Source organism: Ruditapes philippinarum, unplaced genomic scaffold, assembly GCF_026571515.1.
Source record: "Ruditapes philippinarum isolate M1 unplaced genomic scaffold, ASM2657151v2 ctg3014_1_1_1_1, whole genome shotgun sequence".
In the NCBI taxonomy this organism is placed as follows: domain Eukaryota; kingdom Metazoa; phylum Mollusca; class Bivalvia; order Venerida; family Veneridae; genus Ruditapes; species Ruditapes philippinarum.
The window spans coordinates 394,787-417,452 of NW_026851588.1; the positions used below are offsets into that span (position 1 = coordinate 394,787).

General features: G+C 31.1%; 2 protein-coding genes across 2 annotated transcripts; both read left to right on the forward strand.

Moving 5' to 3' along the window:
- Positions 1 to 8,976: 8,976 nt before the first annotated feature.
- On the forward strand, positions 8,977 to 10,850 carry LOC132752528 (uncharacterized). Its single transcript, XM_060742892.1, has 3 exons — positions 8,977 to 9,091; positions 9,797 to 9,868; positions 10,273 to 10,850. Exons 1-3 carry the CDS (start codon positions 9,034 to 9,036, stop codon positions 10,635 to 10,637), a joined length of 495 nt encoding a protein of 164 aa, XP_060598875.1. The 5' UTR covers positions 8,977 to 9,033; the 3' UTR covers positions 10,638 to 10,850.
- Positions 10,851 to 14,264: 3,414 nt separating this feature from the next.
- Positions 14,265 to 22,644, forward strand: LOC132754245 (mucin-2-like). Its single transcript, XM_060744891.1, has 6 exons — positions 14,265 to 16,235; positions 18,305 to 18,652; positions 19,286 to 19,430; positions 19,950 to 20,028; positions 20,567 to 20,720; positions 21,556 to 22,644. Exons 1-6 carry the CDS (start codon positions 14,798 to 14,800, stop codon positions 21,705 to 21,707), a joined length of 2,316 nt encoding a protein of 771 aa, XP_060600874.1. The 5' UTR covers positions 14,265 to 14,797; the 3' UTR covers positions 21,708 to 22,644.
- Positions 22,645 to 22,666: the final 22 nt, after the last annotated feature.

A 22,666-nucleotide genomic window follows, 5' to 3' on the forward strand; every position in this document is an offset into this window, starting at 1 on the left:
CGCCGTGATAAATCAATTTAGCTGTTTCGACCATAAATTGCAACACTGAGTTATAAAGATCCGACGGTAAATCCGTAACAATCTAAAAAATATAATTGTATACCTAAATATATTGCTTTGTTGTTTCAATGGTAAGATGAAAAATGTCCATTAGTAACGTTGAAATATTGCCCTCGTTTATATCATAGTTAGTAAGTATGATTTTGAAAACTACTCGTATTTTGCATTTTTTAACAAAATTTATAATCGCTATGCAGTTTGCGATAAAAAGGACATGTGTTTGTACGTGCGTGCGTGCGTGTTTGTTGTTGTTGTTGTTATTTGTTTGTTTGTTGGATTTTTAGGTTTTGTTGTTGTTGTTGTTTTGTGTTTTGTTCTTTTAAATTCCCCCGCCCCCAAAAATATTTGAAGTTCGTAGCTGAGTGATTAAAGTTATTGACTTCAAACCACGTACCAATTACCGCTTAGGGTTCGAATCCCAGCAAGAACTTTAGTTTTTCTCATGTGGGTAAGATATCAAGCTGATATACTTAAGGTCGGTGGTTTTACTCAGGCGCCCGTTCGTACCTGAAATAATTCCAAGAAGGAGCACCTGAGGTCTTCCACCTCTATCAGTAAATCTTAAAAAGTTGCTATTTGACCTTTTCGAGTTGGTGCAAAGGAAAACTAAATAAAAAATATGTTTCATGTGATGAATTGCCTATTTTGTATTGAGATTAATATTCAATGGATGACGCTGTGTACATTAAAAAAGCACACACAAAAAAACAGATATAAAATGCTTACTATTTGTGACTATGCTAATGCCATTTTTATTTGCTCGTTTGATCTTTTGTTTACTGGTGTATCAAATACTTTATTTTTTATATTTTCATAAATCTTATGTTAATAGGCATAATGTATTTAGATGAAGGATGACAAAGATATTTGTAATCGGCAATTCATTAGTCGTGACCACTTCATAACAATACTTAAATATGTGTATCTGATCTGACCTTTTGAATTTATTATTAAAAGAGATGGTTTGTTTTCCTTTTTTAAATGAAACTTTGAATAGTCTATTTTTCATTTATGTTATCAATTTTCTATGACTATTAATATGATATAATGATAGATAATGTCTTTGTTATGTTATTAAATGTGTGTAAGAATGGGTATTGACAAAAACTATTTACTATCACAATGTATTTCCTATTGTTGTTGTTGTTGTTGTTTTGAACTATATAATTGTAGTCGACGCTGTTTGATTAAATTGTATTCTATGTTATAATTAATCTAAGTTTTCGAACCATTCTTGCAATCAAAAATACTAAAAGAAAATGCTACATGAAAGCATCGTATGTTTTTATTTGATAATGTTGGGCAAATCATATTTGCACTTGAAACCGAATGCACATGTATCTGTTATATAACTATGATTGTAAATAAAAGCAAGATTTGATCTTTTTATACTTAATTGTCTATAATATGAATGCATGATATCAATGTTATGGGGCGATATAGACAATAAAGTGAACAGAGATAAGGAAGAATCCATAAAAAAGCTGCAGTTTAAATACAGTTTTCTTATAGTCTTAAAAAGATATGTATCAAGTTTCAAGTATGCCAACTATGATAAATTAATAATGTAGCAAGCTACAAAAAATATTAATGATAAACATAAAATGTATGTAACTACCGTGACAGATACAATAAGTGTAATGCGGGATATTACTACAAGTTTGATATTGCTCTGCTCCTCTAGCACACTTTTGTAACGTATCAACATCACTAAATGTCATTATATCAGCGTTAAACTTTCATTTATTTAAGTTGATAACATATGGCTAACGTCGGAAATTTCACCAAACAATGAAAGTCATTTGTTCGCGTGACCCATAAATGTTGATGATGATTCTTCAGAAAGCATTTAATGTTGTAATGAAAAACATGCAGTTTGACACCTTTACAAGCGAAACTGGAGCAGCAATTTTAACCTATATAAGAACGAATATAAGACAAGACGAATAGAATGATGCCTTATGTTATTAAAGCAGGAAGGACAGGCTTGATTATACCAAATCTGCCCTATATATGTTTGTATAATATTTGTACATATATTATTTTGTCGTAGTAACAAAATAAAACGTAATAAATGGGTTATTTTCGCACCAACAAAGTAGAGGTCATATGGCAAGTTTTCCAGATTTACTGGTGGACGAAGACCTTGGGTGCTCCTCTGTGCGTCATTTCAGGTACGAGTGGGCACCTGAGTAGAACCATCGTCGTTCTGCAATCTAGCTGGATAACTTCATTACATGAAAGAATCCAAAGCTGCTGGTGCGATTCGAACCTGCAGCAAGTGATAAATCATATTCTAGATGAATTTAGTAAACCTTTACAAATGTTCATCTATGTTCTTGTTTAATTACGTACTGATCAGGTTATTCAAGTATTTTCATCTGAGACGAGTTAGTTTCTAAATCTTTCAAGGAAATTTTCCTTCAATAATGCTCACATTTCATAAAAACAATGCGAGGCCACCTGATAACATACTATCATATTACATACTATTAGCAAATTGTTTTCAAAACGTAATGTGATTCTGACCAGTACTTTGAAGTCTTATTCTTGTACAACCAAACTTAAACATTAGTATTATATTTACGCTGACACTCAGGACATATTTTAATGAAGTAAAAGCGATAGTTGTTAAAAAATTTAATTTGTTCTTGATACGACACGGATGATTACAAACTATCTAAATTTGCGAATATGTGTTTTATTTACTTAAAATATTTCAATTGCATCTGTTTAACACACACTTATTAAAGCACAACAAACTAACTATTGTAGAATTTAAGTTAAAATTTATGTTCTTAATAAAATCTCATCCATTATGAAACGCATATTCATACGGTATATAATATTTATAAAAATATATATCACTATTGTTTCATGACAAAATGTTTATCAGCCATAGAATGTCGGATTTTCTATTGTGGTTTTATATCACAAATGTTCAAATATCCAATCTGGGTTTATTTAACAAAGGAGCAAATGTCCAAACGTTATAAAGTTATGATAGAATTGTTTTATAACCCACATTAAACAGCGAAATAAATATATCAAGATAATATCACTTTTATTTGAAACAATCATGTTGTATATTAAAACAGGAAAGGGTTTAACCAATATTCTGTTTAGTGAATGCTTGGGCCAATCTTGCTTTGGAGGTACAAGAAATTGCAAATAAGAATTTAGATGGATTAAAGGCACTATGACTAAAGTGATTATTAATTCTTAATCAATATTTTATCATTTGTCTGCGCAACACTGTTAGACCTGTTCCGCGGTAGTTTTCCGCGTAGACCTGTTCCGCGGTTGAATCATACGCTTTCTTGTTCCTCCCATAGATGTTATAAAAACTGAAAATTGGTGCTACATTTAAAATGAAATGTATGTTTTATAACATAATGATATATTGTGAAGCAATGCAATTAACTTATTTCAAGAAATCCAGAATTAGGCGTAAATTTGCGTGTCTATATGTTTACCCATGACATTCAAGTATCTAGCGAATGCAAAACAATTACCAGCAGATGAAAAGAATGTTCATTTACCATCTGATAAAGTTGTCCGTGGCATTTGTAGTTGAAGAAAACTATGAAACAAATATTTTTTTTTCTGTTTTAATTCTAAACACAGAAATAGTCAAAATATTTACTGCAAACTGTTTGATATATACTCTGGATATATACAGTTTTATGTTATTGCAGCATATCATGGTAATAAAATTAATTAGTACATATTATTTTTTGTTGAGGTCATGACAATATAAACCACAAAAACGAATGTATAGCTCTCATGCATATAATTTTACGTAATTCAGATTCTTCTAGGTGACTGCATCAGTTCAACGTGTATATCTTTTATTATTTCTGATATCAAACGGCATTTTATGTAAACGTTTTAAATATATCACACATCGGACATTGCATACTTATAAAATTTAATGTAGGTAGGGTAAAACGCATAGCATATAGGCATCTTTAAACGATGAAACTACAAATAATTATCTCCAGTCCGAAGGAATATATAAAGTTCTCCAAAGTCACGAAAAAAGGCGATTATACATATCCTGTTTTTTTGTTGTTTTTTGTTGTTTTGTTGTTGTTGTTTTTTTTGTTTTTTTTTGGGGGGGGGGGGGTTTAATCATGGGTCAACTTTCACCTTTTAGTTGTGAACAAAACGCCTATGGTGAATATATTTTGCAAACGATTTGATACATTTCATTTTAATTTCAACAATCATCCACAAATAACTATTTAAGTCACAATTGGAGCAGCCACAGATATGTGTCTTGCTCCGATCACATGTTTGCGTTTCGCCCCTGAGTACAATAGCATTATTACAATTACAATTAATTTTATAACAATAGCCATATAAAGGAAAACGCTTACATCTGTCAATTCGTCGCGTGCATATAATGTGCTGAATAGAATGATATGTGATACTCTCGCACAATTCTATGTGCATTAAATATGCATATATTTGAATATTTTGAATTTATTTGTTTTTTAATTTATATTCTTTTTTGTAGAGAAATGTCGTCATAACCTTACGTCATCAAAGAACTTTCTGATGCTTACATATAATAACTAAATGGTCATGGGCGTATTGCCTTAAGTAAGTGTGGTGCCTGACATTGCATACTATATAATAATTTGGTATTCTATACTTGTTAAAGTCTGTGATCTAAACTGGCTGTCCATACTTATATATGTCTATTATTTAAAAGGAGGCATTCCGAACTGACAGCAAAATATTTTGAAATATTGACCTTGAACATTGATTGGCATATAGCTCAAGTCATGAACTGTCAAATATTTACTGTCAGTGTATTTTACTGCATAATCAGCGGAGGTTAACATTTTCTATTTAATTTCAGTGCGTTGTTAAAGAATAATACACAGTTGATTTTCAAATGCGCGGAAATATAATCACGAAGGCCGGTAGGTCTTCGTGAATTACAACAAAGTATTTGAACAATAAACCGTTCTCACAATTTTACCTGTAGGCCTGAGTGACAAATTACAAAGCATTTGAACCATTAACCGTGTACGCAAGAAATGTTGATACATATATTTACAAAAGAAAGATGATTGAGCGGATAAGTAATTTTCCTGACGTCATTTGGTTTATTGGCGTCAAAAAATGACGCCATTATCCAAAAATTTAATTTCAACAAATATTTTTATACGTAAGTAAAGCTGCGGTTTTTTATTTATTGATTGTACTATATATAGACCTACACACGTGTTTCATTTATCAAAACAAGTGTTGCTTTTATAACAAACTCATCAAATTGTCTTTTAAATGTCAGCGGACAATAAATTTTTAATTAATTAATATATTCATGTTTAACATAGAATTTTTAATTACCACTTTACACGTTTTATTTTGTTTTATTGGTTTTCAATTTATATCTTCAATTTTAAGGTCACATTGCATGATTGGTTAAGGAAGGATCCATATTTTATATTTTCGAGCGTTTCCTAGGCACGAAATGGTAGCTTAAATTGCAATAATAATAACAGTAATAATAATGAAATAGATTATTTAAAAAAGAAAGAAAAAAACGGTAAAAAAAACGATGCGATGCATGATCTTCCTAGTTTACTAAACTATGTAATCATATTAGTGTTTTTCTGCGACAAATGAGCCGCGTTACGACAAAACCAACATAATTGGTTTGCGACCAGCATGGATCTAGACCAGCCTTCGCGTCCGCGCAGTCTGATCATGATCCATGCTGTTTGCTAAAACCAACTCTACTACAAGTGGAGAAACTGACAGCGAACAGCATGGAACCTGATCAGACTGCGCGGTAGCGCAGGCTGGTCTGGATCCATGCTGGTTGCAATTGCACTATGATGGTTTTGTCATGACGCGGCTCAAATGATGTATTATGTGAATCTGGTTTAAATCAGTTTCACAAAACAAAGTTTAACTGCCCTCCATTCTTCAACGTAATCATTCAAATGAAAAATGATGATAAGTAGATTTATCATTATGAGTAATTTATACTCTTTATTTTGTATTTTGAAAAAAAAAACGAACTGTCAAAGCATAAACTAGCATTAGTTACAACAGTCTGTTTTCTAATAAAGTAATGCATACCTATGTATTAACCTAAATTCCAGATGTCTTCATTAAGAAAAAGAGACAAATTTTCAATTTCATCTTCAAATTGGTAGTAAAACGTTGTAAACAAGCTTTTTTATTATGTTTATGGTATTCGGATATTTCACTTTGAGTGATCGTGTCTTTGTCATTTATAATACAAAAAAAAACGAATAAAAACCAAACAGCAACACAAAAAATTAAAATCTGATAATGAGTCGGACGTTGACACATAGTATCCAAATCACTTCCGTAACATTCATTACTTTGTTTCACAAACTCATAAAAAATTTCATAATTAATTTCGAGCATTTCTTTCTGACATTAACGCCACAAATAAATCACTTTGTCATGTATAAATCACAATAAAGTTTGAAGATAATTGTATTCTGATTTATTTATATTAGTACTGTCAGTCAATTTGTATTAGATAAATGAATAAAGTAATTAATAAAACCACGTGCTTTCATTACATTTTATCAGGCACACATTTTAATGAGCCACTGATCAGAGCTGCATTACTGGTACTGGTACTGGTACTGGTACTGCAGTACATACTGCAGTGATTTTGCAAGTACTGGTACTGATACTGAATTACTCTTACAAAATTTTGCTACTACTGGTACTGGTTCTGCATTACTGTCTTAAAAAGTGGTACTGCTACTGCATTACCCAGTACTTTTGGTTTTGATAAAAATTAAAAATAGCATCAATTTTTCTCATAAAATAAAGCTGTAAATTACATTAACTATATTTTATTTTTGTGAAAAAGTAAGTTATCAAATCTAAAGATAATTTGCTGCAATATTCCTTCAAATGTTAACATAGTATTCATCATAAAAAGCACCAAAGACTTTCAGTAAAAATTAAATTAAGGTAAACAGACTAAATAACTCTTTACCCAGATTTCAGATTTCAGATTTTATTTTCAATATATGCAAAAGTCCCACAATAGCGGGAAACATAAGCAAATTGTGACATACATAAATGCATACATACAAACATAGAATCACATAACATAATGTAGTAGAAAACGGATATTGAGATTTCCAATAACAGAGCCTAACACATTCATATTTATTCAAACCCTAAAATATCCTTATTGAAATCTTTTATTTTCTTTGTATTTATAGGGAAAAGAACAAATAAACACTTATTTTTAAATTTTTTTCTATTCTAAATAAAACCCCTTTCAAGGAAAAAAATTGATATTTTTTAAAAACCCCTAAAAAATTTTTTATTTACTTTTGGAATTTAAAAAGAACAGGGTGTGTGAAAGGCAACAAAAAAATGTTGTGTTTTAAATTTTAAAGATTTTTTTGCATTGTATTTATTTAGTTGACTGGTTACTAAAAAATTAAAAATTAAAGACATTTAATATTTTTTTGTAAAAAATTGTTTGTAAAAGGTAAAGTTTTAAAAATATAAAGTTGTTTAAAAAATTTATTAATTTAAATAAATTATATTTTTTTTCTTTGCTGAATTAAAAATTGCAATTATTTTTTTTTGACAAATGTTTTTTTCAAAAATTTGATGAATATATAAAAGTTAAAAGGTACTGATACTTAATTAATTCACCAAAAAAAAGTACTGGTACTGCAGTATCGAGCTAAAATCTAGTACTGGTACTGGTAATGGTAACTGCATAATTTGCCAAGTACTGGTACTGGTACTTAATTACTACACCCTTAGTACTGATGCAGCTCTGCCACTGATACAACTGAAAGAATTGCATTTCATCATAGATTTTCATGTTTACCATTGTCATAAAATAACAAAATGTACTTTATATGAATTATTCTTATAAATAACTGTAATTTCTGAACAAAAACATAAAATTTCACATTCTATAGTAGGTCGATCATAATACATCACTTTCGAACATACTCAGGCAAAACGTATACGTTTTTATTCTGTTTTGGTTGATGACGTCATCAACGTCATTATTTTGAAAATCACAACTTAAATGGATGAAACCGTTAAATTTCTTATAGTTTAGGAACTAAATGATTGCTGTGTAAACCAGAAAAAGCATCGCTCCATTCTTTTACCCCGCTTTAGTATATAATTTTATTTATTATTTTCAGATCTTATTGAACACGAAGTTGAGGCTAGCAAGCAACTCACAAAGTCCGGAAGCTGTTAATCCTGCATACACGTTAGACGACGATCACTGGCATAAAGAACAAAAAGTTAACGGAATTGGGGACACGTAAGTTTACATACTAAATGCCCTAGTTTCATAAAAAACGAGAATCTTAGGTCTACAATTTATTTACAAATGACTTGTCTATATTTTATATCGCAATTACTTTTTACATATTTAACGTTAATTATTATTATTATTATTATTATTATTATTATTATTATTATTATTATTATTATTATTATTATTATTATTATTATTATTATTATTATTATTTAGAGATATATCTTTTAGATTTGTGTGACGGTCAACATGAAAATTTATAAAGACATGGGAAGTTGTTGTTGTTGTTTTTTACTATCAGTTTAACTAAAATTTGACCGTTTCACTTAATTTCTTTTAATGTGAACATAAAAGTAATCAAAGTATGTAAAGTAACAATGACCATAAAACCCCTGACATAATAATATAATATTCTGAGATCATCGGCATCTTGCAATTTGTTTCAGGCTATTTTCTATAAATTTACTGAATAAAGAATGTTCAACGCTTCGAGAGAAAACAATCCTATTGCAATGCTTTTTGAAAGTATCCAAGGACATTGGAGTTTACATGTGCAATCATTTGGTCAACTGAAACATATGATACTCTTGTTTTTAAAGGAAGACAAAAGACGTCGTGCACGAAGAACTCGTGCATTCATCATCCTCGGCTTCATCATTATGGCAGCGCTAGCGTTTGGTACTGCCCTGGTCATCCACTTTATATTCATCACACCATGTAAGAAGTCTTGTGTTGTACTAGTTAGTTAAATGATAAATGAGCCGCGCCATGACAAAACCAACCTAATGGGTTTGCGACCAGCATGGATCAAGACCAGCCTGCGCAGTCTGATCAGGATCCATGCTGTTCGCTATCAGTTTCTCTATTTGTTATAGGGTTTGTAAGCGAACAGCATGGATCCTGATTAGACTGCGCGGATGCGCATGCTGGTCTGGATCCATGCTGGTCGCAAACCCATTATGTTGGTTTTGTCATGGCGCGGCTCAAATGTAAATCATCTGTTTAATGTACATACTTCGATCATTTGGCGTTTTTTATCATGCCCATTTTACCAACAACAGTAACCTTTCTTACAAACTTCATATTTTTATAAAGCACTATGACTTAGTCTTATCATAAAGAATACACTCAATGTAGACGGTTCGCAAAAAAACAATTTTCAAATTAACGATGCTAATTTACAAATAAACAATGCTAATTTACAAATAAACGATGCTAATTTACAAATAAACAATGCTAATTTACAATTAAACGATGCTAATTTACAAATAAACAATGCTAATTCAAAATTAAACGATGCTAATTTACCATTAAACAATGCTAATTTACAAATTATGTTTTATCAGGAAGTGCATATCTTTTTTTTCTTCTTACAATTTTGCGTAGCTATGATAATTAATTAAAGGTTTGTTAACATTTCAGTGGAGGAGAGAAATCCTAATAACTCTATTAACGTGTCATTCTCTGGGAACACAACAACCTCTATCCATGCAGGTAAAATACTGTTGTTTTAAAAACATTAGTTATTATGTATGATACATATGTATGATGTTCATAGGCGTTTTAGGTTTATATCATAATGATGACTGTTAAATAACGCATTATCGTATCCTCTAATTCCATTATATTTCAAGACAAATGAATTTTGAGACATTTAAGTTAATTACCAATGTAATCAAAAGTTTTGACAACCTATATACTTATAATTCAATAACGATTAAACTAATACAGCATAGTCGTTTTTATAAGTGTTATTGTTATACAATTTCAAATACAATTCTGAAATGAAACCAAATGAAAACAATGACATGCATATCAATCTTAAACGGTATAGTATAGTACAAAATAGCACATAAAATAAAAAAAAGTCAATATAATCTTTTAAACTTGTTGCGCAGATTTTGCTCAAACAACGCCATTAGATACAGATGTACATAAAGACAAGGATAAATTATTTCTTGATGACCTATTGAAAAGTTCTCAACATGACAACCATGATCACGTGCGAAACCATGGACATACTCTACATCCTGGTGGTAAAACATCCGACAATCATGTTACCACAACCGCCGAGACTTCCGTAACAGGAACTTCAACCACCGAGGCTTCAACTACTGAAACTTTAGTCAGAGGAACTGTTACCACCGAGGCTTCAACTAAAGGCAAGTATCATCTTTATACTGGTTGCAATCATTTGACTGAGCACTTCACATGTATTTGCATTTTCACTGCTTTGAAATTGCTTGCCACATTATGTATTTAGTCAATATAATTCAAGATAAGTAGTAATCTTGTATGGCCTGCACGGTGCTGAATTGAATTCAAAGCTTAATTACCTTCGTTTCAAGGAATATAATTAACAACTCGGAATAGAAAATGAAACAAATATATCATTGCTAAAATATCAATCGTCAGTATAACAAAACAAGGGGAAACAAAAATTTCCAGTTATACAAGGTTTGTCCCAAAAGTTCGAAAAATACTTCTATAAAATAAAAAAAAAGATCGTGATAAGTTTTTTAAAAATGTTTTTACAAAAGTAATTCAATTTTTGTATCTCGACTTTAAACTGCAGAAAATTTAGAATTTTTATACAATTTATGGGTTTTTGAAAAATTTTAGTTGACAAGAAGACTGAAAAAGGATTTATTTTTTCAAATTTTTAATTTTTAAAAAAATCACTGGCACCCAGGCTACCCGGGTTTTGGGCATATTCCCCAAAATGTTTATTAATATTAGGTATTAAACGGGTCCCGGGAATTTTTCCCGATAAAGCATCCGGGACTTTTTGTCCGCCTGTCCCATTTAGTTATCCCTTTAAACCCAAATTTTTATTTGAAAAGATATTAAAAAACACACGCACAAATTTTTTTATATTTTCCCTTTTTATGAAAGTCAAATAAAACTGCTACCAATTTTTGTTTAATTTTTTTTACTAAATCGCTTATTATAACAAGTAAATCATGCTTGCTGTAAGAACACGTTAATATTATGATGTCAAAATTTTAAATGTATGACATTAGATACAACTGTCAACAATTCGAGGAAAATTATGCTATGTGTTTGCATTCTAATGATTGTACATTGAAAAATTAGATTGACAAAATTTTGAATTAAAAAATAGTTTAAAATTTTCCGTAAAATTTGTCCTGTGGCAATATACAATGTATTTTCATAGTTAATACGTTTTTGATCTTAAAACCGTAAATAGTGCGTTCAACTTTCCATGATAGAGCTTTTATGCGAACTTTTTGGACAACCTTCGTAAATCTGGTTAATTTGTTTCTTGTTACTATCCTCCTGAATTTATTACAGTCACATTTTATTTTGGAAACATCCACTATTTTCACTTCAGCGCAACCTCTGATTACCACCATATTGGCCACATATTTATTAAACCTTAATCCCGACACAAGTGATTCAGATATTGTTTCTGTGACGCCACAACTGAAAACAACCAAATCTTATACCTCTACCATGCATATTAACCACATGGCATTCTTCGGTATGGATGAAATGAAAACGACAACACAAGCTTTGACACCCACTTCTTCAGTCGATGAAGCTTTGACATCCACCACTCCAGGCGATGACGCTTTGACAACCACTTCTTCAGACGATGAAGCTTTCTATTATTACGACTATGAAACTACAGCAAAACCTTCTGCAATGCCAAGTAATTTAACTACAAATTCTTCACCAGAAAATTCGCATACTACAAACAAAATCCGTTTGATTAACGGCACGGGTAATGCATCAACAACAAAAGCAGATGTCACCAACCTGAGTACTGTGACTGTCGATGAAGTAATGATCAATATCAGTGAAGATCGGACAATATCTCCATCTTCAGTAAATGTCATGGAAGACACAACAGAACAAATAACAAATGCCACAATTTTACCTGGCAAGACAACGGAAACTTCTTCATCATCCAAACCGCCAATTACAGATAACAGCGATTTTCTCCAGATAACATCTGGTACACCAAAGAATGGAACAACTGCAAGTAACATACAACGTAAGTGACAAGCCCGGAGTGATAAAGAATAATCTTATCATCAGATCTGATAATATACTTATATTATACTGTTGCAGCGCATGCGTTGAATACAGCACAACGCTTATATAGATAGAAAATTTCTATCTCGCAAATAAATGTAAATAAATGTAGTATCATTTCTGGTGTTCTTGCACCACATATTGTCATGCTGCACAAGTCATTCATTCATTGCATTTTTATCATTTTCACCCAATTACATTTGACATTCATAGTTGCTAATAATGAATTCACCTTTTCATCAATATCAGAATTAACCTACGTAAGTCTTTAAATCTTCAACTCTTTATTTCAAAACAAAAACAGAAAACAAATTGTCCAGCTTTTTATACGTTTTGTTTTTATCTTCTTTTACATTCTGAAACAATATCCTTCAACTTAGAAAAGGCATTTGTTAAAAGTAAATAACTTTCTATTTTTATTTAATGTAAATCAATGTAAATTATTTAACGGTCATGAAATAAATTTAAAGTTATCATTCTCAGAGACCACAATATCTTCTTTTACATTCTGAAACAATATCCTTCAACTTAGAAAAGGCATTTGTTAAAAGTAAATAACTTTCTATTTTTATTTAATGTAAATCAATGTAAATTATTTAACGGTCATGAAATAAATTTAAAGTTATCATTCTCAGAGACCACAATATTGGTACAGGACATTGCTTAACTGTTATAAACGCATACATTTGAAGAAGCTTTCTTTGTTATTTGTATATTTGCACAGCCAACTTGCCTTTAAAGCTGCACTCCTCCAGATGAGCCAAAATATTTCAAGTAAAAAATAACATAATTAAGAAAAAAGCACCAAGACCAAGAAAAGTAAAAATATTCAAGATTAAAGTAATAATTTGCATGCTAGGTGCAATTAAAGACTGATTTTGAAGTATTTATCACCATATTTCAACTGCGTGGCTAGCGCAGTAAGGGCTATGTTGACCTCGTTTTGTTTTTTGTTTTTTTGGTAATTTACGTGGATTGCAAGTACCGTTTGCAATTTTAAAATTACTTTCTTTGTTTTTCTTCACAATATTTTACTTTTAAATACATTTTCCAAATTTTATGAAAATTAACATGAATCTGTAGGCATGCTGCTTTAACTTTGCTTATCAACAGTTTATTTGTTTTTTATTATGTGCTATACTTTCGATTGATTTTATTATTGAATGTCTGGAATATATGTTACGTTTGTATGCATCTTTCTATAATAACGGTCGTAAACAGTGTGTATCAAAATGTAAGTTAAACATATATACAATTCTATTGTTTATATTCATCGTATTGTATTGTATTTTAATAAGATATTATCAACAAATAAAGTTATGTAAATTATATTATTTTTAACGACATAGTAACCGATTCTATACCCGTGTCTCGGGCCGTTACTAGATTAGTTTTTTATTAATTAAATTTTGACCTGACATGTCAATATACTCTGCTATTTAGTGTACATTTTGTATAACTATTGACACTTAATCATTTGACATCTGATATGCTGATTTGTTCTTATTGATTGACGTACCTACGTAATGATAGTATTTTTTAATGGAATGAAAAGGAGGCATAAATGCTTAGACTTATGAATGTAAAATCACTTTTAGAATAACGCTTTACTAAATTGGTCCGAGCGTGTAAATATATTACATGTAATGGTAATTATCCGGAAAAAAAAAATCAAAATTGTGACTGCAAAAGTACATTTGCAAAAACTGTTTGATTTGATTATTCTTATTAATAATATTTATCAAAAATTTGAATCAGCCATTTTGTCATAAGTGTTCCTTTGTCATAAAATTATATAAGATATGACTCTATTGAATAACAAGCAGAAATGAGTGTTGCTCAACGATTTCCAATATCAACATTCAACCTAGCTATACATGTTTTTAAATGCCACATGTTCTTTTCTTTAAACGATCATCTGAGAAATGTTTACATAGAATAGAATAACAAACATCTCTTACAGTGAGTTCTGATATCCTACCTACGACAGATGTCTTGGATTTAGATGGTAAATTTACAACAGTCGATGAACATTCTAGTTTTGTTTCAAACCAAATTACTGAAACAGAAACACCCACGTCTGTAACAACAGGAAATATAAGAACAGCGAAATATTCTATATCAAGAAATCCGAATTCAAAAGCTAAAACTTTATACGTGCCACGGGTAACTACATCAGTTTATAAAGCACATACTGGCAAAGATAAAGTAGTAAAAACAATATTTTCAACGGTGCCCAGCACGCTTGTAACAGAAATATCATCGCCACATATAACATCAGAACTTGTGAAAATATTATTAACACAAACTTCACCGCTTTTACCTGTATTACAAAAAGCAACAGAGCCAGATGTTGTAGACATGCTTGACCCCACTACATCGTCAAAAGTGCAAAATTTAACAACATTTATGAATATGACAAAAATACCAGAAAGCAAATTGCGTCCAGACTCGACATTAGATACAACAGATACAACCTCACTGTACATTACAACCGCAGAAATATCAGGAACGACTTCATCAGACGGTACAATCGAAACGAGAAAATTGAAAACTTATCCGGAAACAACAGCAGTGTATCCGAAATCAACTTCAACTTTAAATGAACATTCTTCATCGCCGAATACATCATTGTTAACAACTTTGGAAACGGTAGACGAAACAGCAACTTTATATTCTAACACAACCAAATCATTAAATGAAACATCATCAATGGTGTCTGAAATAGATTATTCTTTTTTGTATACAACCAAAACATTACCAAACACAACAAATCTTAAATCAGAAACAACATCAAAATTATGGAACGCAACGACAACATCATTGCAAAATATAACGACAACACCATTGCCAGATGAATATACATCTGTGTCTCAAATAACACAAAAGTCATCTGAAAAACCCACAGGTTTAGCAAAACTGCGTTCGAATCCATTTCAAGCATCAACAACGACGTTGCCGAAAGCAACAACAGTTTTGTCGGTTTATAAGACTGGATGGACAGCAAATCTTTCAAAAACAACAAAAGAATTTCCAGAAAATACCAACACATTTACAGAAATAATCACAGCATTTCCAGAAACTACCGAAACATTTCCAGATAAACCAACAGCATTTCCAGAAACAACCACGACAATAATGGAAACAACCACGACAATTCCAGAAACAACCACATCATTTCCAGAAACTGTCGTACCATTTACAGAAAATCCAACAGCATTTCCAAAAACAGACACGACGTTTTCAGAAACTACTACAATATTTCCAGTAACAACCAGAACAGTTCCTGAAACAACCACAACATATCCAGAAACAACCACGACATTTCCTGAAACAACCACGACATATCCAGAAACAACCACGACATATCCAGAAACAACCAACACATTTCCAGAAACAACCACGACATATCCAGAGACAACCAAGACATTGCCAGAAACAACCAATACATTGCCAGAAACAACCACGACATTTCCAGAAACAACCACGACATTTCCTGAAACAACTACGGCATATCCAGAAACAACCACGACATATCCAGAAACAACCAATACATTTCCAGAAACAACCACGACATTTCCAGAAACAACCACGACATTCCCAGAAACAACCAAGACATTTACAAAAACAACCACGACATTTCCAGAAACAACAAAGACATTGCCAGAAACAACCACGACATTTCCAGAAACAACCAAGACATTTCCAGAAACTACTACACATTTGTTAGAAACTACCACAACTTTGCTAGAAACGACAACTACGCTACCAGAGATAACAACACTGCCAGAAAACTATAGTAAGTTTTGTATAGATAGAAATATATGGACTAGAGGATCCTGCTTTAATATAACACATATACTATTGATATATCTTTACTTATTGGGAGTAGTTATATAATCAATAACCGAAAATATATAGTCTGATGTGCATGTATAATCTCCTTTATTCACATTTTTTTCACACGACAGTTATTTTTATATTTAGCGCTAAGTGGGTAACATGTCGGCTTTAGCATCGCACGGCAGTCACTTACAATTCGTACAAACAATATAACTTCTCGGCCAATTGAATAACTTGTATGTTAAAAATATAAGAAATTGTTCATTTGAATTTACATGTAGATACGTTAACTCCAATGACGATGCATTATATCAAGGTTGTATCCATGTTCATTATTTTTGCAATAAGTATCAATTGAGACCAAAGGAAATTCGCTATCTTTTTTAAAAATATTGTTAAGGCGTTTTGTTCACATATCTAAATACATGTATGTAATAAAGTGCATGGTTCATGTGGCGCTTACTACATTTATATGCATTATTATATTATTGTGTAGCATGTGCATTTTAGAATATGTATGATGTATAGCACTATGATTTATATTACAGGTACATGTATAGGATACAGGACGGTGTTTCATAGAAAGTCCCAAATATATCCTAAATCCTAGGGCTTAAGATAAATTTTAGGACTTCAATAAATATTTTTATCTTAAATCAAATACTTGGACTTTAATTAATTACACTCTTCTAAGAAATACAATGGCACATGCTTCAACCCACAATACGTTCATGCTTATCTGCAGAAATCCAACAAGTATTAACATAGAAGTCATATGTTATGACATTTTTTTGAAACACAAAACTGTCTCAGTTTTGGTCTTAAGACTTATTTTAGACTTAGGACTCTCCATGAAACGCAACCCTGATACCTAATCATAAATCATATTTGACTTTTTTTGCAATATATATACATCGCAAAAGTGTCAGTTGAAGATTCGATGATGCACATCTGTGGATGATTTTAGATCTTTTTCATATTTAAACGGTGAATCCTGCATGAGACGGTGCTATGGTGGGGGCACAGATGTTATTGTAAAGAGACATCATATATACCATTCCTTTTTATGCTTCTGCAGATATATGCTTCTGTAGCATTATAAATTTTCTTTTTATCATTCTATGATATTTCTTAAACATCAATTAAGTATTTTACAATGCTATCAACTGTTGGAGTAACGTTCTCGTTATCGTCACTGATTTAAAACGTTAGCGTCTGTATTATGACTACGTAGCAGCGTGATGTTATAGTAAGCTATAGTCAGTCCGCTGTCATACAATTTTCGGATGAGTTCTCTCATTTGAGTTAACGTAAACAATAGCTTGCATTGTTTTTTTTTAAGTTGAAGATAAAACTTAATTTTAGTAGGCATGTGTCATTCTGCATTATTCTCTAAATTATATGTCCATATATAAAAAAGACTTGTCATAAAAAGCTTTCTCTGAAATTTATATGGGAATTGTATTTTTTGCAAAATCTTATAAGTGAAATTTTAAATCTCTTTGTGTATTTAAGTCCAGTTTTTATATAATTAAAACATGCGTTTAAATGATTTACAACTTTCACTTTTTTGCTAGGAATTAAAATAAGCAACATACAATTTTGTTGTTGTTTTTTCTCTATCTGTGAACACACACTTAAAATGAATTATGTCTCTTTTTTATATAAAACTGTCTTTGGTGCTTTGGATTTTGCTTTTCGTTACTTTGCAGTGTTTTTGTTGCGTATGCACGAATAAGTTATTATTGTACATACGCTTACGTAACAGTCAGCTTTCATGTCGTTGTTTTTTCAGCTTACTATAATTGTATTGGGAACAGGAAATTGCCTTTTTATAAGTTAATTGCACCCTTTCACAATGTTTTATTGCATTGTTCATCTATACAGTTTTTATTGGACTACAATTTATATCTGACAAATTTATTGTCTGCAAAATATTAGCTTTATCTGAAAGCCAGAATGTCGGTTTTAGCTTTATCCTTATAAAAAGCATAAAATTGCATTTTGTTTGATCAATCTTTGTAGATACAGTTGAAATGTCTGATGTAACATCATATACTTTCGACAAGGCAATACTGTTGTGCAATGTTAGACACGCAGTCAAATGGAAATCACTTTCTGTAAAAGTTAATCAAGCCTGGAGACCATTAGAAGTCACGTTATTTCCTTCCGGCGTCATAAAATGGTCACGAGCGAAGAAAAACAGGCATGACGTCATGTTTGACATAATCAACAGCACGGATGGTACAGGAAGTAACATGACGTTAACTTTGATAATAAATGACGTCCAATGTCGAGATGCAAATGATTATATTTGTAGTCTGAAGTCATCGATAGAAGATAGAGCAGCAAGAAGTCGCCTTATCGTAGTGGGTGAGTTATTTTCTAATTAGGTGTACTCTGTGTACACTTGAATTTACGTGGCTTGGTATTTTTCATGATTTATGTTTTCTCTCTGATAAATTTTTTTGAAAATGGTGATCCCTCGGAAGCACTTATAAATAACAACAAAATTACATGGAAAGTGCAGGCTCGGTTTGGTTGAGTTTCTATAAGAGGGATAGTGAGGCTTAAGCGGTTCCCAATTTTCAACACTCAATGTGCTGCATAAAATGATCCCGATGAACCAGAAAAATATGACAACATTGAAGTAAACATTTTATAGCTGCCACACGGCACATCAAAGTTCAATTAAATCTATTAACATCATATTTCATTGTCAGTCAGTAAGATCTTTATTGGCCTGTTTGTGAACGACATAATCTTTTAAAATTTTAAACAAATGTATCTTTGCAACTTATATCAATCACTTTCGAGACCGCTCGACCTAACCATTACTTGTTCCATTTGATTGTGACCCGAGAAGGGCTCAAACCAATGATCCCTGGGTTGACAGACATACAGACACCTTAATCACTGGGCCACCGCTTCACTTAAAAAATAAGACATATATATTGAAAATACAACTGTATAAATCTATGACATCCTTATTGACTGTTCATTCAGGGAAACCAAGCAAGAAGATTACGTTGACACTTGGGCCATCCGTAATAGAAGACAGGGCCTTCCGTATAACAGCATCATGGCAAGGTGGTTACCCCATACCCTGGGCAAATATGTCATGGATCGCCTTAGATGCCAGTAATAAAAGGTATTGAAAACATAAATTTGGCTTTTTGTTCTGATTTGAGATTAACCCTTTCGCTGCCAGAGGGTTATTGTTTTATTGATCACCTATTTGCCAGAGAGTTTTCTAAGTGAAAGGGGAGATAAAGATGACAAATAATTTTACATTAAGAACGACTACCATGCTATTGCTTGCTTTAGACTCATCTAAATAATTATATTATATCAACATGTGATCCAAAAATGCTAATCAATAATCCTGAAGAAGTGAAGACGGAAAAGAAATCACTTCAGATCAAATGGACAAGCTTTAAATGCATGTGTGAATAGCTATTTTTCGTCCAAGCATTGGTTGAAGTTGTAATCGATCTGACACTATAAGTATTTAGATCAATGTTACAAAATGCTAAGAAAAATACGTTATTGCCAGGAATAAACTTGTAAGAAAATGTGTATTATAAAGCCACGAAGAAGTCTGTCCATGTATTAGCTTTATTATAATCTTTTTTATCATATTTACATATATATTATTCTTTTTTTACAGTTATAATCTGGCAGATTACGGTGAATATAGAGATTATGAACTACACGTGGATCACAAATTTTGTCAAACTACACTTAAGGTATAGAATACAATGGTATCATAACATAAATAATAAGTTCTTATGACAACGTATAGCGATTTAGTCAGGTCCACGGTTGCATGATGATGATGATGATGATGATGATGATGTTGATGTTGTTGTTGATGATGATGATGATGATATGCTTGACGAAAGCATCAGCCTCCGCATATATTGTAATACAAAGTGTGATTTTTAAAATATTATGTTTAACATTCATTACATAATTATGCAATATACGTGTTACTTTTAGAGATATATATACTCGTATTTTATACAGTTGTTTCAAACTTTTACTGATATATAAATATTCCAAGGAATGATACATAAAAATCTGTAATATAACTTTAAAATTGAAAATATATACTGATGACTCTATGCGATAACTTGTGCATGGTAAGAAATGCAGACTAGATAACATTATGTTGTTTTTCTTAGTGTCTTATTCAGTGAATATACTGGTAACCTAATTTGCATATTAAACTGTTTCATAAATTAATTAAATACTAATTGCTGTAATCTTAAAACTATATTTCAGCATTCAATAGTGGTCTTTCCTCGAATACACTTGAATGATACGACCGTTATAGTGAAACCTAATATCGAAACTAAGAGATATTATGTTGACAAATCAATGGAAAAATATCTCACACAAGTCCAGCCTGGCCAAGATAAGATTTTAGTTATACCATGTAAGTGTACATATTGTGTTTGAGGTTATATATTATGTAAGTGTACATTCTGTGTATGGTTATATACCATTTAAGTGTACATTCTGTTTCTATTGTTATATACAATATAAGTGAGCATACTGTGTTTATGGTTATATATTATGTAAGTGTACATTCAGTAAAGTATGGTTATACACCATATGAGTGTGCATTCTGTGTGGATAGTTATATATCATATAAGTGTGCATTCTGTATGTATGGTTATATACCATGTAAGTGTGCATTCGTTATGTATGGTTATATATCATATTAGTGTGCATTCTGTATGTATGGTTATATATCATATTAATGTGCATTCTGTATGTATTGGTATATACCATGTAAGTGTATATTATGTATGGATATGTAAATATTTTGATTGTATTAAATATGATAGGTAAATTTCCTTATTGCAGTAAGAGGAACCAACCCATCTATATTGACTTCAGCTGTAAATCCATAAGATTGTAACAGCCTGTAAAATTATCATTATTATTCTATAACTTATAAAAACAAAAAACAAAAAATTATTGTTGTTTGTTTCAAGTCAAGTTGTTTTACTGCAAATAATTTTTAACCAAAAAAAAGTTCCGACATACATGTATAACTTACTTCTCTGAAAATTTAGGATTTTATACACTATATTGTTTTCAGCAGGTTGTTTTGTTTTAACTGCTATTGCTAATTGATATTAGGTACATACATATGTTCATATTAAAACTACATGTATATGTATACATGGTTTAGATTCCTTTTTGTTAAACTTTTGTTTTGTGCAAAAACATGAATAAATGAAAATATTTTGAATATATTTCAGTAAATTATTGTCAGAATGAGGGAAAAGAAATGAGCATTCCACATCCGTATACACCATGTACAAAGTTTGTGAGATGTCTACCCGGTGATATGGTGATACAACTGTGCCCTCGTGGCACGTGTTTTTACGAGGGAAAACAGGAATGTGGTTAATAGAAGCATAACTACTTGTGTGTTTCAAATAGCGTCATATATTTCGATGACGTCATCCAGAAGATCAAAAACAACATCCTAGTCTCCATTAACTGGATAGAAGAAGGGCAGTTGTTTGTATGGGAGAGAACATCATAAAGATTAATCTTACCATATGTCAGTTTACAAGTCAAATGATGTCATATGAAGACCTACTAGTATTTAGTTTTCAACAGTATCTTCGTAAGATTCGAAACATATTCGAGTATGTCTCCTGGCCTAACTAGTACTGGTGTTATATAAACAATGTGACTAATTAGAGGTATATTTGTGCAATTGTTGATCACGTGACCGTGTACATATAGTGAAAAAGTTGCATTAATTTTGTTTCTTCTTAAAAAAAGAGAGTTCTTAATGAGTCCAGCATTAATGCATGTACATAATCTGCAATAAATGGGATTTGTTTATTATGACTATGAATGTAACATTTCTTTTTTACGTTTAATAAATTATGAAGTGACCCAAATAGATTAAAAGATATTGTCTTTCATGCCTAATGTGATAGTTTTAGTTTATTACATTGGCTGTATAATAGGCAATTTTCCAGCGAATATGCTGATTTTTGTTCCAACAATATATATATTATACAAGATAAATGAGCCGTTCTGTGACAGTATGGAATATCTAATTCAGATTCCATTCCATGGCAACAATAAGGACCAGAAAGTAATATCGTTAATTTAAATCAATGAAGCGTACAAATGTTTAAAAAATATTGCTAACTGAATGTGATATACATTTTTGTAAAAATATGTTGTTCTGAGTTTCATTTAACTTCAAGAGTATTTTATAAGTTTCATTTCAACACATATATTGTTTGGGTGAATCAGAATTTATTTTAGTTCGATTGTGTAGTATGCTACATTGTATAAGCTTATAGACACACTTTCGAATCCGTTCCTGGAAATTTTAAAACAAAG